This window comes from Oncorhynchus masou, chromosome 15 (assembly GCF_036934945.1).
Source record: "Oncorhynchus masou masou isolate Uvic2021 chromosome 15, UVic_Omas_1.1, whole genome shotgun sequence".
NCBI lineage: Eukaryota > Metazoa > Chordata > Actinopteri > Salmoniformes > Salmonidae > Oncorhynchus > Oncorhynchus masou.
The window spans coordinates 21747120-21760749 of NC_088226.1; the positions used below are offsets into that span (position 1 = coordinate 21747120).

The following is a 13630-nucleotide window of genomic DNA, read 5'->3' on the forward strand; positions in this document are numbered from 1 at the left end:
TGCTCCCAGTGTGATGGCCCGCGAAATTTTAACATTGATAGGCCTTGTGTCCCAAATGTGTTATTTTCAAGTGGTTTATAAATCAAACGTTTAAAAAAAAAAATCTGAAAAACTATCAAAACCAGGGTCGAGATGACGCTAAAAGAATGTTGCGACATACAGTAGGAATGCGGTTGGACAAGATGCCTAGCGGAACAAGACTACGTAGGGAGGGAAAACCCTAGTTGATAGACTTGAAAACATTGTTCTATGACAAGGTTTTATTCTCAAAGAGATTGAGGAAATCAGTCGGAGGATATGAGACAACCAATAACGGCTGAGTGGACTCTGGGCTAGGATGCGCCAAGGGAACTGCCTATCAAAACTGACAATTACACACCTCTGAGGGAAATGTATTGATTTCCAAATGGATTTTGTTCTACATTGCATGAAATGGAAGGAATGTTTTTGATTTTAATCCATATAGCCTACCACATTTTGAGCTAGGATATTTTAATGCGTGTTAGCCAAATTGTTTTGTGTTGCGTGCCTCTACTCGTAGACAGCTAGAAATGTCGTCTTTGTTGGAATTGAATATGCGGTGTGGTGTAAAACATACGCCTACTGAACAGGGAGAGAATGATTCTCATTTACTGGGAATGAGCACCACACTATTCCCGTGTCAAAACGGTAGTGGAATTCGTAGGATGAAATACTACGATATAACATGGACAGTGTCAAGACTCCGCGCAGTGGCCGAATGTCTGAGACAACTTCGGCTGCTTTTTGAGGACTGTTGCGGTAAGTCAATAGAACATATTTACGACTTTCACACATATGGTTTTCTTTGTAGGTCTAATGATTTACAGACAAGACGAATATGCGGTTATCTCATGTTATCTGAAGATTTTCACGTCTGCCAAGACATGCCACACATAGACAAGTTGACGCGAGGACAAACAAAATGACTGTCTGGGAAACTTTCATGTTCGCTCTGACTCTGACACGAAGATTCGTTCATGTCCGAGGTTGCAGTTATACTCATCCCGCGTTCAATTATCAAGTCGGAAATGTCAGAGTTTCCTAGTTCCAACTAGCACCTGAACGCGGCATAATGCCCATACGTCATCACGGAGTCTTGCCCAATGATCCGTGGATTGCTGATACGTTTTTCCCCCAACTTTATCATCTTGTCAACTATTTTTTATATAGGCATATGTAGGCCAAAGTCTTTTTTTTTTTTTACCAAAGAAGTTGATTGACCCTCTTCGATGTCATGAGCTTTGATTCATTGCTATGTTTTCATTTATAAAGCCCCTTTACCAAAAGTTCCACTGTACCTAACATCATACTAATTTAGACATACCAGTTACCTACCACACCCAGTCTCAGGGATGGCTAACTCTGGAAATTCCATTGGTCTCTTCTAGGTAGCCTAAATCAGCGTTGTTTTCTTACACCTTATTTGTGGAACAAACTTCAAAATGTTCTTAAATTTGATGTTTCGGTGCTTCCAGGACAGGGACGGGCAAACTTTTTGGCTTGAGGGCCACATCTGGATTTTGAAATTCAACAGAGGGCCACATTTTTGGGGGAACCAATTGTTTGTTAATATCAATTTGCAGGGGCCTCTCGAGTGGCGCAGCGGCCTTTAGGCAGTGCTTGAGGCGTCACTACAGTCCCGGGTTCGATCCCAGGCTGTGTCACCCTTGAGGCGGCGCACAATTGGCCCAGCGTCGTCTGGTTTAGGAGAGGGTTTGGCAGGCCAAGATTTCCTTGTCCCATCGTGCTCTAGCGACTCCTGTGGTGGGCCGGGAGCATGCATGCTGACAGTCGCCGGGTGTAGGTGTTTCCTCCAACACATTGGTGCGGCTGGCTTCTGGGTTAAGCGGGCATTGTGTCAAGAAGCTGTGCGGCTTGGCTGGGTCGTGTTTCAGAGGATGCACGGCTCTCGACCTTCGCCTCTCCTGAGTCTGTACGGGAGTTGAAGTGATGGGACAAGACTGTAACTACCAATTGGATACCACAAAATTGGGGAGAAAAAAAACGTTTATTTTTTATTTTTTTAGGTCTCACGAGCTGGATTGAAGTGCTTTGCCCCCCCCCCCCCCTTGCACTAGGGCAATTCAGGAAGCTGATTGTAGACTGATGAATGTTTCTTTTTTATGGCTGTTTTTTTGTTTTTTGCTTGCATTTTGTATTTAAATTTGATGTGTATTTTCTGTCATTTATGTAAATCAAGGCTCATCTGTAAAAGTTTCAAAAAGCCTATACTTTTATTTCTGCCAACCGACCTAGTCATGATTGCGGTAAACTTCTGCCTATGGCTTCATTGTCTTACATCAGATAGGTGGATTCCCCCTGCAATGGCTAATAGGATAGATCTAAAGTAGACTGGCTACTTTTGCCATCAGTGGAGGCTGTTGAGGGGAGGACGGCTCATAGCCTAATAATGACTAGAATGGAATGGCTGTAATTTAATTGTATCAAAGAAACTTATTTGATACCATTCCATTTACTTTATTCCAGCGATTATTATGAGCCGTCCTCCCCTCAGCAGCCTCCTCTGGCTGCCATAACATTCAGAAATATTACACTTAGGTGACATTGTCTGCTGAACCCCATTTCTGCCTCAAACCAGTCTGAATTGATCTAAGCTAAAATAATAAATATGTCAATGAGGGACTCTTGGTCACCCCATTTTACATCGAAGGATTATTGTGCTTCAATGAGCAGTAGTGTGTACATAGGTGTTTTTGCAGCATATGACATATGCTCTGTTGTTTTGCCATTAATTCATGCCCTTGTACCTTCCTCAAGCATACATGAACAAAATACCCTTTATTTTTTATTTTTTTATTTTTTATATAAATATGACAGCGGTGCCACAAGTTGAAAAAATATTATTTGTAGATTATTCAGGTTTATTTCATTATATTCTTAGCCTACTAGAAAATATACACTGTGTGTACAAAACATTAGGAACACCTATTTTTCCATGACAGACTGACCAGGTGAATACAAGTGAAAGCTATGATCCTTTATTGATGCCACCTGTTGAATCCACTTCAATCAGTGTAAATGAAGGGGAAGAGACAGGTTAAAGATGGATTTTTATGCCTCGAGACAATTGAGAATTAAATTATGTATGTATGCTTTTCAGAGGGTGAATGGGAAAGACAAAATATTTAAAGGCTATTCCATGTGAGAAATTGACAAGAAACTGAAGATCTTGTACAACACTGTGTACTACTCCCTTCACAGAACAGCGCAAACTGGCCCTAACCAGAATAGAAAGAGGAGTGGGAGGCCGAGGTGCACAACTGAGCAAGAGGACAAGTACATTAGAGTGTCTAGTTTGAGAAACAGACGCCTCACAAGTCCTCAACTGGCAGCTTCATTAAATAGTACCCGCAAAACACCCGTCTCAACGTCAACAGTGAAGAGGCGACTCCGGGATGCTGGCCTTCTAGGCAGAGTTGCAAAGAAAAAGCCATATCTCAGACTGGTCAATAAAAAGAAAAGATTAAGATGGGCAAAAGAACACAGAAACTGGACAGAGGAAACTTGGAAAAACATGTTATGGACAGACAAATGTAAGTTTGAGGTGTACGGATCTCGAAGAAGAACATTTGTGAGACGCAGAAAAAATTAAAATGACGCCATCTGTCAAGCATGGTGGAGGCAATGTGATGGTGCTTTGGTGGTGGCAAAGTGAGAGATTTGTACAGGGTGAAAGGGATCTTGAAAAAGGAAGGCTATCACTCAATTTTGCAACGCCATGCCATACCCTGTGGACGGCACTTAACTGGAGCCAATTTCCTCCGACAACAGGACAATGACCCAAAGCACAGCTCCAAACTATGCAATAACTATTTGGGGAAGAAGCAGTTAGCTGGTATTCTGTCTATAATGGAGTGGCCAGCACAGTTAACGGATTTCAACCCTATTGAGCGGTTGTGGGAGCAGCTTGACCGTATGGTACGTAAGAAGTGCCCATCAAGCCAATCCAACTTGTGGGATGTTCTTCAGGAGGTGCTTCAGGAAGCATGAGGCGAAATCTCTTCAGATTATCTCAACACATTGACAACTAGAATGCCAAAGGTCTGCAAGGCTGTAATTGCTGCAAATGAAGGATTCTTTGACGAAAACAACATTTAAAGGACACCATTTTTATTTCAATTAAAAATCATTATTTATAATTTTGTCAACGTCTTGACTGCATTTCCTATTGATTCTGCAACTTATTTCATGTATGTTTTCATGGAAAACAAGGACATTTCGAAGTGACCCCAAACTTTTGAATGGTAGTGTGTGTGTGTGTGTGTGTGTGTGTATATATACAGTGCCTTGCGAAAGTATTCGGCCCCCTTGAACTTTGCGACCTTTTGCCACATTTCAGGCTTCAAACATAAAGATATAAAACTGTATTTTTTTGTGAAGAATCAACAACAAGTGGGACACAATCATGAAGTGGAACGACATTTATTGGATATTTCAAACTTTTTTAACAAATCAAAAACTGAAAAATTGGGCGTGCAAAATTATTCAGCCCCTTTACTTTCAGTGCAGCAAACTCTCTCCAGAGAGTGAGGATCTCTGAATGATCCAATGTTAACCTAAATGACTAATGATGATAAATACAATCCACCTGTGTGTAATCAAGTCTCCGTATAAATGCACCTGCACTGTGATAGTCTCAGAGGTCCGTTAAAAGCGCAGAGAGCATCATGAAGAACAAGGAACACACCAGGCAGGTCCGAGATACTGTTGTGAAGAAGTTTAAAGCCGGATTTGGATACAAAAAGATTTCCCAAGCTTTAAACATCCCAAGGAGCACTGTGCAAGCGATAATATTGAAATGGAAGGAGTATCAGACCACTGCAAATCTACCAAGACCTGGCCGTCCCTCTAAACCTTCAGCTCATACAAGGAGAAGACTGATCAGAGATGCAGCCAAGAGGCCCATGATCACTCTGGATGAACTGCAGAGATCTACAGCTGAGGTGGGAGACTCTGTCCATAGGACAACAATCGTATATTGCACAAATCTGGCCTTTATGGAAGAGTGGCAAGAAGAAAGAAATTTTTTAAAGATATCCATAAAGTGTTGTTTAAAGTTTGCCACAAGCCACCTGGGAGACACACCAAACATGTTGTAAAGTGGCTGTTCCACTGGATGTCAGAAGGTGAATTCACCAATTTGTAAGTCGCTCTGGATAAGAGCGTCTGCTAAATGACTTAAATGTAAATGTAAATGTGGAAGAAGGTGCTCTGGTCAGATGAAACCAAAATTGAACTTTTTGGCAACAATGCAAAACGTATGTTTGGCGTAAAAGCTACACAGCCCATAACCCTGAACACACCATCCCCACTGTCAAACATGGTGGTGGCAGCATCATGGTTTGGGCCTGCTTTTCTTCAGCAGGGACAGGGAAGATGGTTAAAATTGATGGGAAGATGGATGGAGCCAAATACAGGACCATTCTGGAAGAGAACCTGATGGAGTCTGCAAAAGACCTGAGACTGGGACGGAGATTTGTCTTCCAACAAGACAATGATCCAAAACATAAAGCAAAATCTACAATGGAATGGTTCAAAAATAAACATATCCAGGTGTTAGAATGGCCAAGTCAAAGTCCAGACCTGAATCCAATCGATAATCTGTGGAAAGAACTGAAAACTGCTGTTCACAAATGCTCTCCATCCAACCTCATTGAGCTTGAGCTGTTTTGCAAGGAGGAATGGGAAAAAATTTCAGTCTCTCGATGTGCAAAACTGATAGAGACATACCCCAAGTGACTTACAGCTGTAATCGCAGCAAAAGGTGGCGCTACAAAGTATTAACTTAAGGGGGCTGAATAATTTTGCACGCCCAATTTTTCAGTTTTTGATTTGTTAAAAAAGTCTGAAATTTCCAATAAATGTCGTTCCACTTCATGATTGTGTCCCACTTGTTGTTGATTCTTCACAAAAAAATACAGTTTTATATCTTTATGTTTGAAGCCTGAAATGTGGCAAAAGGTCGCAAAGTTCAAGGGAGCCGAATACTTTCGCAAGGCACTGTATATATATTAAATTGCATGTGTTTTGACTGTATCTTGTCTGTTTAATGAACAAAATAAGTATTGATTTTATGTGCATGCTGCAGCCATATAGACTGCACAGACCAGTAACATAACAAAATGTGTTTTCCTCAACTTGTTTCTCAAACTTTAAAAGTAAGTCAAGCTAGCTTGCAGAGCAGCTAGCTAGCTAGAAAAAAGCTAGGCTCGATTGAAGATGCCACCACAGATAGAACAGTGAGCCGTTCTTCTTCTTTGGCGTTTAACGGCGAATAGCCTTCAATATGTTGCATTAGCGCCCCCAACAACACTATAATATAAATCCATTATACTTTGTGATATAAAAAAATATATACTACTAAAAAGAATAATGCAAAAAAAACACAGTTCCAACTAACCCTACACTCATTAAAAACCCACTATCCCATTCCACTACTTTGACCCTTCCTGCTTCAGCACCATGCCAACGGCCTGGGAGGACGGGACACCACCACTCAACACATCCTGTAACTCTTCTGAAGTCAAATCTCGTACACCCAAATACTTCTCTGCCGCTGCCACCACATCTATTTTCTGTGATTTATGTTCCATTTCTACAGTTGATAACCATTGCTGTGCACACTAAGAAGCCAACCTTACTGAAGCATAAATCACTCGTTGGCTTATCCCTCTGTGCTGGCACAGATCTACTACTCACAGGGATCCTCACCCTTGACCCATCCTCCTCTACTTTCGTTACTGCCTCAGCATACGACACCAGCTGCACACCACTCTGACTCGAGCCACCTTAACCTGCTTCTCTCATACCTGACACTTCTGATCCCCAGGAACATGGGTACCCCTACAGTTGACACACACAACTTTATCCACCAAAACTACACACTCCCATATCCCATACCCTCCTGCACACTTCCCACATCTTAGAATCTCCCTCCTATATACTGCAGCGACATGACGATAAACGCTGCACCTAAAACAGTGCAGTGGATTCGGCACAAAAGCTCTAATGAGAACTGATACAGAACATTTGGGAAGTATTCAGACCCTTCCCTTATTCTAAAATGGAGTAAATACATTTTTTCCATCATCAATCTACACACAATACCCCACAATGACAAAGTAAAAAAACAGGTTAAAAAAATAAAATAGAAATACCTTATTTACAAAAGTATTCAGACCCTTTGCGATGACTCAAAATTGATTTGCCAAAAGGCACCCAAAAGACTCTGGTCTGATTAAACTAAGATTGAACTCTTTGACCTGAATGCCAAGCGTCACGTCCCAGAGGAAACCTGGCACCATCCCTATGGTGAAGCATGGTGGTGGCAGTATCATGCTGTGGGAATGTTTTTCAGTGACAGGGACTGGGAGACTAGTCAGGATCAAGGGAAAGATGATCGGAGCAAAGTACAGAGAGATCCTTGATGAAAACCTGCTCCAGAGAGCTCAGGACCTCAGACTGGGGTGAAGGTTCACCATCCAACAGGACAATGACCTTAAGCACACAACCAAGACAACACAGGAGTGGCTTCGGGACAAGTCTCTGAATGTCTTGAGTGACCCAAACCAGAGCCCGGACTTTCACCCGATTGAAAATCTCTAGAGAGACCTGAAAATAGCTGCGCAGCGACGCTCCCCATCCAACCTCAGAGCTTGAGAGGATCTGCCGAGAAGAATGGAAGAAACTCCCCAAAACAGGTGTGCCAAGCTTGTAGTATCATACCAAAGAAGCCTCGAGGCTGTAATCGCTGCTAAAGGTGCTTCAACAAAGTACTGAGGAAAGGGTCTGAAATACTTATGTATTTCACAAATGTGGAAAAAGTGAAGGTGTTTGAATACTTTCCGAATGTACTGGATATCCTTTGCACCAAACAGCAGGCATCTTCAACTTCTATTGCTCCACCTTCACACTTAACGCTACCCCAGAAATCACTCATTTCATTGGTGCCCTTTTCCCAAGAGCAAAGCATGACACGGAGCACCCGCTCCCTCTGGTCAGAACACAAACAAATATCATAAGTCCACTACAGGTTACCTTCACTGATTCAACTGTACCCAACTCCTTTCCCACCCTGAAACCACAAATGAATCCACCAAAAGGTCAAGGATCCACTTTCTCCAAAAATGTTACTCCTACTGGACCAGATAATTTTTTATCATGTCTACTGATGCCAGGTTCGGCATCCGAGCTCTTCACCACACCTTCCACCTCTCTTAACTCACTCATTCACTTCCATTTTACCTCAAGAACTCACTGTTTGCACTTGACACCAATCTTCTTCAACACCAGATCTCCATTTGTATCGCCATCTTCCTCAGATTCACCTCTGCTTTCCTCATTCTCTTCCACCTCTTCTTCCTCTTTTCTCCTCAGAAATCCACCTCTGTGTCCCTATCCCAAGATTCCTCTTCTCCCAACTTTACTTGTGGCCCGGTGGCATCCTGACGTAACTCCATCTCATAATCGTCCTGCTCACCTCGGAAATGTGTCTTTTCCTGGCGCCGACATTTTGAGTGCATGAGCAGTCGCACAACCGTTCTCCCGTCCTTTCTCCTCTCCTACTGTCCCCCGACGAACAATGAGACAGATATTTAATTGATGTATAAATGTCAAGCATCCGGTTGCCGTTTCCACTCACTGCTAAGAATGGCGATGAAAGGAAGCCCATTGGCCTGCTGTTGGAGAAGATGGAGTGAGATCTATTTCTGCTGACATTCCGCTCATTTTCTCATCAATGAAACATTTGATCTCCAAACAGTTTTCCATTACCAAAACAAAAATGAGTAACAAACAGAGTGGACTGCGTTTTGTAGACTTTACCTCTTGCCAACGTTTTTTCAAAATTGCGTTGTTTAGAAAGGGTGCAAGGGCGAATTGAGTTATTACATTTCAGAGTAGGTGTTCCCTAACGGCTAATAGGCAAATAAATGCTAGAACGCGCCAATAGGCTCAGGCTTGGCTCTGCCCACCTCAAATCCGACACCATTAGACCATCCCCTCACCGGCTCTGTTAACGTTGAAGAAATCAAGACTCACTTGAAAAAAACAAAGCACCAGGGAAGACAACATTGACAGCACACTCATCAAACAAGCACCTGATGAATACCTGCACCTCCTTTCTAACCTCTTCACAGCATGCCTCACGGAAGGCTACTTTCCCCTACCTTGGATATCTGCAGTTGTCACAATGATCCACAAACCTGGCAAAGACCCATACAACGTCACAAGTTACAGACCAATCAGCCTCCTCAGTCATGTCGGGAAGCTGTTTGAGAGAGTACTCACCCAAAGACTGAACCGCCACACTGAGGAAATGGGCCTCCTTGGAATCCACCAAGCTGGCTTCAGGAAAACAAGATCAATCACCGATAACATTCTAAGACTGTCAGAGGACATCCTTCGCAACTTAGCTAAAAATATAGCACTTGATTAGCTAACGACTTCCCTCGCCGCAATGTTAACAGAACTGCGGGAAAGCAGTGCTCGGCAGGCGGGCGGCGAAGGCCACTGTGTACCAGTGTCCCTTAGCTAGCTAGCACCCTCCCTCGGTTGGGTTTTTTGTCGGTTGGCATCCAACTTTGCACCGACACCTAGTGTGCTGGAATGTGTGCCAAAGACTGCGCTAGCAGCACAATGGCAGTGGGCGCGGCATGTAGTAAGTGACGTGTAGTGGGCGCAGAATGTTGTTGATTTAGTAACCACAATCTGCATGTAGACATTAAAGGCGTTGCATGTTCAATCTGACATCTGCATTGACCGTGCAGCATTTTATGGTGAAATGGCAGAAGTCAGGCCATTCATACGTCTTGCGCTTTGCGGAGCAGCGCAGAGCTGTTGTCAAGGAAGTGCGTTTGTGTTTATACCGGACCTCAGGCCCTCACCTACCGCCAACCAATCATGTCAATGCGTAGCTATAAGGAGCCCTCCTCATTGATCCAACATTTGAGAGGTACAGAGCTCAATTTGGCCTCTTCATGCCTCCGGAGGCTCCGCAATTGTGTCACACCAACCATATGGCGCCTCTGACCACATTATCGGATCAAGCATCAATGGGCTTTTATTAACTGAAGATGGGGCAAAGGTTGGAAAAATTCAAAGTATGCGGCGTCTGTATCACGGAGCCATCAACTGCAAGGGTTCGTTGAGATTCCACTCTGTTGCGTTGTGGACGTCCCCATTGAAATTTAAGACATCCAGCGCAACGTAACGGAGTGCCTGTGGTTAAGAGACAATTTATGCTTGATATGAAAATGTGGTCGGAGGCACCATATGGATGGTGTGACGCAATTACGGAGCATCTGGAGGCATGAAGAGGCCAAATTGAGCTCCGTACTGCATGAGCTACGTACATCTCAAATTGTGTGACTATGAAGGACTTAAATAGGAGGTGTAATATTGCAATTTAAACCGAATAAGATGGGATTGTATGCACTTGGTAATGGACCTAGTTGTTTCCCAGAGGGCCCAATCAGCGTCATGATTGTTCGACTTTCAAACCATTCAAGAACTTGCATACTTCATGCGGCTTCCGGGCACGCCTCAAGGGGTCGCCATCCTACTTCTGATTCCAATGCAAGTTGCAGGGCCAGTGGGTATACTGTCTGATATGCCAATTCAGTGTTGATTTTAGCATGTAAATCTTGGTAGGGCATACCTAATTCTTTTAGATGCATGCCAGCAAAGCCACTAAACCAGTGGCGACCCATCCTTCAGGGCAGGTGTATCACCTGCATTTTGGGGGTGCCTTACTCAAAAAGGAGATCATTTTTGTATCCGGATTTTTTTACTCAAAATATATATATTTCTTTTACAGTTTGCAGACTCATATATGACACCTATTAATACCAACATAACATGCAAAACAAGCACTACAAAAAATATACCGTGCCTTCGGAAAGTATTCAGACCCCTTGACTTTTTTGTTGTTATGTTACAGCCTTATTCTAAAATGGATCAAATAAAAACAAATACTCAGAAATCAACACACACTACCCCATAATGGCAAGCGAAAACATGTTTTTAGATTTTTCTGCAAATTTATTCAAAATTAAAAACAGATACCTTGTTTACATAAGTATTCAGACTCGAAATTGAGCTCAGGTGCATCCAGTTTCCATTTATCATCTTTGAGATGTTTCTACAACTTGATTGGAGTCCACCTGTGGTAAATTCAATCCATTGGACATGATTTGGAAAAGCACACACACCTGTCTATATAAGGTCCCACAGTTGACAGTGCATGTCAGAGCAAAAACCAAGCCATGAAGTCAAAGGAATTGCCCGTAGATCTCCGAGACAGCATTGTGTCGAGGCACAGATCTGGGGAAGGGTACCAGAACACTTCTGCAGCATTGAAGGTTCCCAAGAACACAGTGGAATGGAAGAAGGTTGGAACCACCAATACTCTTCCTAGAGCTGGCTGCCCGGCCAAACTGAGCAATCTGGAGAGAAGGGCCTTGGTCAGGGAGGTGACCAAGAACCCGATGATCACTCTGATAGAGCACCAGAGTTCCTCTGTGGAGATGGGAGAACCTTCCAGAAGGACAACCATCTTTGCAGCACTTCACCAATCAGGCCTTTATGGTAGAGTGGTCAGATGGAAGCCACTCCTCAGTAAAAGGCACATGACAGTCCGCTTGGAGGTTGCCAAAAGGCACCTAAAGACTCTCAGACCATGAGATATAAGATTCTCTGGTCTGATGAAACTAAGATTGATCTCTTTGGCCTGAATGCCAAGCATCACGTCTGGAAGAAACCTGCCACCATCCCTAAGGTGAAGCATGGTGGTGGCAGCGTCATGCTGTGGGGGTGTTTTTCATCGGCAGGGACTGGGAGACTAGTCTGGCTCGAGGCAAAGATGAACGGAGCAAATTACAGAGAGATCCTTGATGAAAACCTGCTCCAGAACGCTCAGGAGCTCAGACTGGGGATAAGGGTTACCTTCCAACAGGACAACAACACGAAGCAAGACAACGCAGGGTTGGCTTCGGGACAAGTCTCTAAATGTCCTAGAGTGGCCTTGCCAGTAATTGCTACTCTGCCACCCCTGCCCTGAATGACGGGTCACCACTGTGCCAATTGACTATAGAAACATTTAAATAGTGTTTACCACACACACACACACACAGACAACTTTTATTTGATTACATTTTTTACAGTGCATAATACCAATTGTGCAACAGGTTTTTCTTCTCTCTCTATCTAAATGTTTTCTCTTTCCCTCCCTCATTCCTCCTCTCCGTCCCAGAGCTGGATGGTCCTAACCAGCTGAATGTGTCCATGGGGCTCCAGGCCCTACAGCAGTCTCTCCAGCCCCTGGCGGAATGCTACCCATCCACTGGTCGGCCTCCAGTCAGCCACGCCCTCACCATGCTGCGCCTCTCTCTCACAGGTCAGTCAGTCTCAGCCTCTAGATTATATCTCCTGGACATACTTACCTCACTATCATGGATTGTGTAGGCCACACTGTAGCAAAATGTTTGCAGCAGAAAAAGAAAACCTATGTTGTTATTGGATACAGTTACAGTTATTAAAGGTACAATTAGTATTCCCATTTCAAAATGGCTGTAATCTCAAGAGGTTGATGTTGAGATGTGCATTTTTTTATTTAACCTTTATTTGTCAAGGCAAGTCAGTTAAGAACAAAATATTACTTACAACGACGGCCTACCGGGGTGCAGTGGGTTAACTGCCTTGTCCAGAACACCAGATTTTTACCTTGTCAGCTCGGGTATTCGATCCAGCAACCTTTTGGTTACTGGCTCAATGCTCTAACCACTAGGCAACCTGCTGCCTCAAATGTAGTATCAATATCATTCAGCTTTCAACACCCATGAGAGAGATCATTTTAGAGCTCAACGTTTCATCTTTGAACATCTGCACAACACAGTCTAACACAGAGGCCAGCTCACTTTCTCTCTCTCTCTCTTTTTCCTCCTCCACCCTCTCACACATATCAAGCTACTTTCGGTATGACAACCTAGGTGTGACCTAGATTGACAGTCACACTTCCTCTTCTCATGATGGTGAAACCGTATTGGCCAACCTCGCTCTGCACTAGAGGAAGAGAACTTTGAGAGAACAAGAAGAGAAGGGTCAGACCCAGGCACTTTACCAGACAGCAGCATCGTGCTAGTCAAATGTTAGTGTGATTGAGTGCAACTAGAGGAAATCGAGCCCATTTCCTGCTCTGTAGCTGCTGTTTGTCATGTGTATGGGTACGCATTGCTAACGTTGATGGAATTGACAGATTGATTGATAGAAGGTTGATGGAACGTTGCTGGTGGAGCGGGGAAGATTGATGGGGTTGCTGTGGTTGATGCTGGTTTGGGGCTAGGTGCACTTGTGATATTTAGTCTCAAATAGAGATGGAGAGGGAAGAAGAACCCGAAGTTAAAGAGAAGGAGCACTCCAAAACTCCAGGTGAGTAACAACAGGAGAAAACAGAAGATTGTTATCATTTGGTCCAGTTTTCAGTGCTCAGATTAAGCCTACTCCTGGACCAAAGTATGCTCAATGGAGAATAGTCTCCATCTGGGTCAGGGAAACCATCCATTTGGGTAGAAAAGGAGGTGAGAAAATGTTT

The 13630-nt window shown here is 43.5% G+C and overlaps 1 protein-coding gene across 2 annotated transcripts in view; it reads left to right on the plus strand.

Annotated features, from left to right (window-relative positions):
* The first annotated feature begins 216 nt into the window (after positions 1 to 216).
* The window catches only part of LOC135555885 (GEM-interacting protein-like), a 47619-nt gene continuing 34205 nt past the window's right edge, over positions 217 to 13630 (plus strand). Inside the window, exons 1-2 of one of the 2 annotated variants that reach the window (XM_064988675.1) lie at positions 217 to 780; positions 12293 to 12436. In XM_064988675.1, coding sequence (XP_064844747.1) covers positions 552 to 780; positions 12293 to 12436 — 373 coding nt within the window. In that variant the 5' untranslated portion in view covers positions 217 to 551. Of the gene's footprint in view, positions 781 to 12292; positions 12437 to 13103; positions 13468 to 13630 lie in introns of those variants that run through there. The other variant, XM_064988676.1, reaches the window with a different exon arrangement.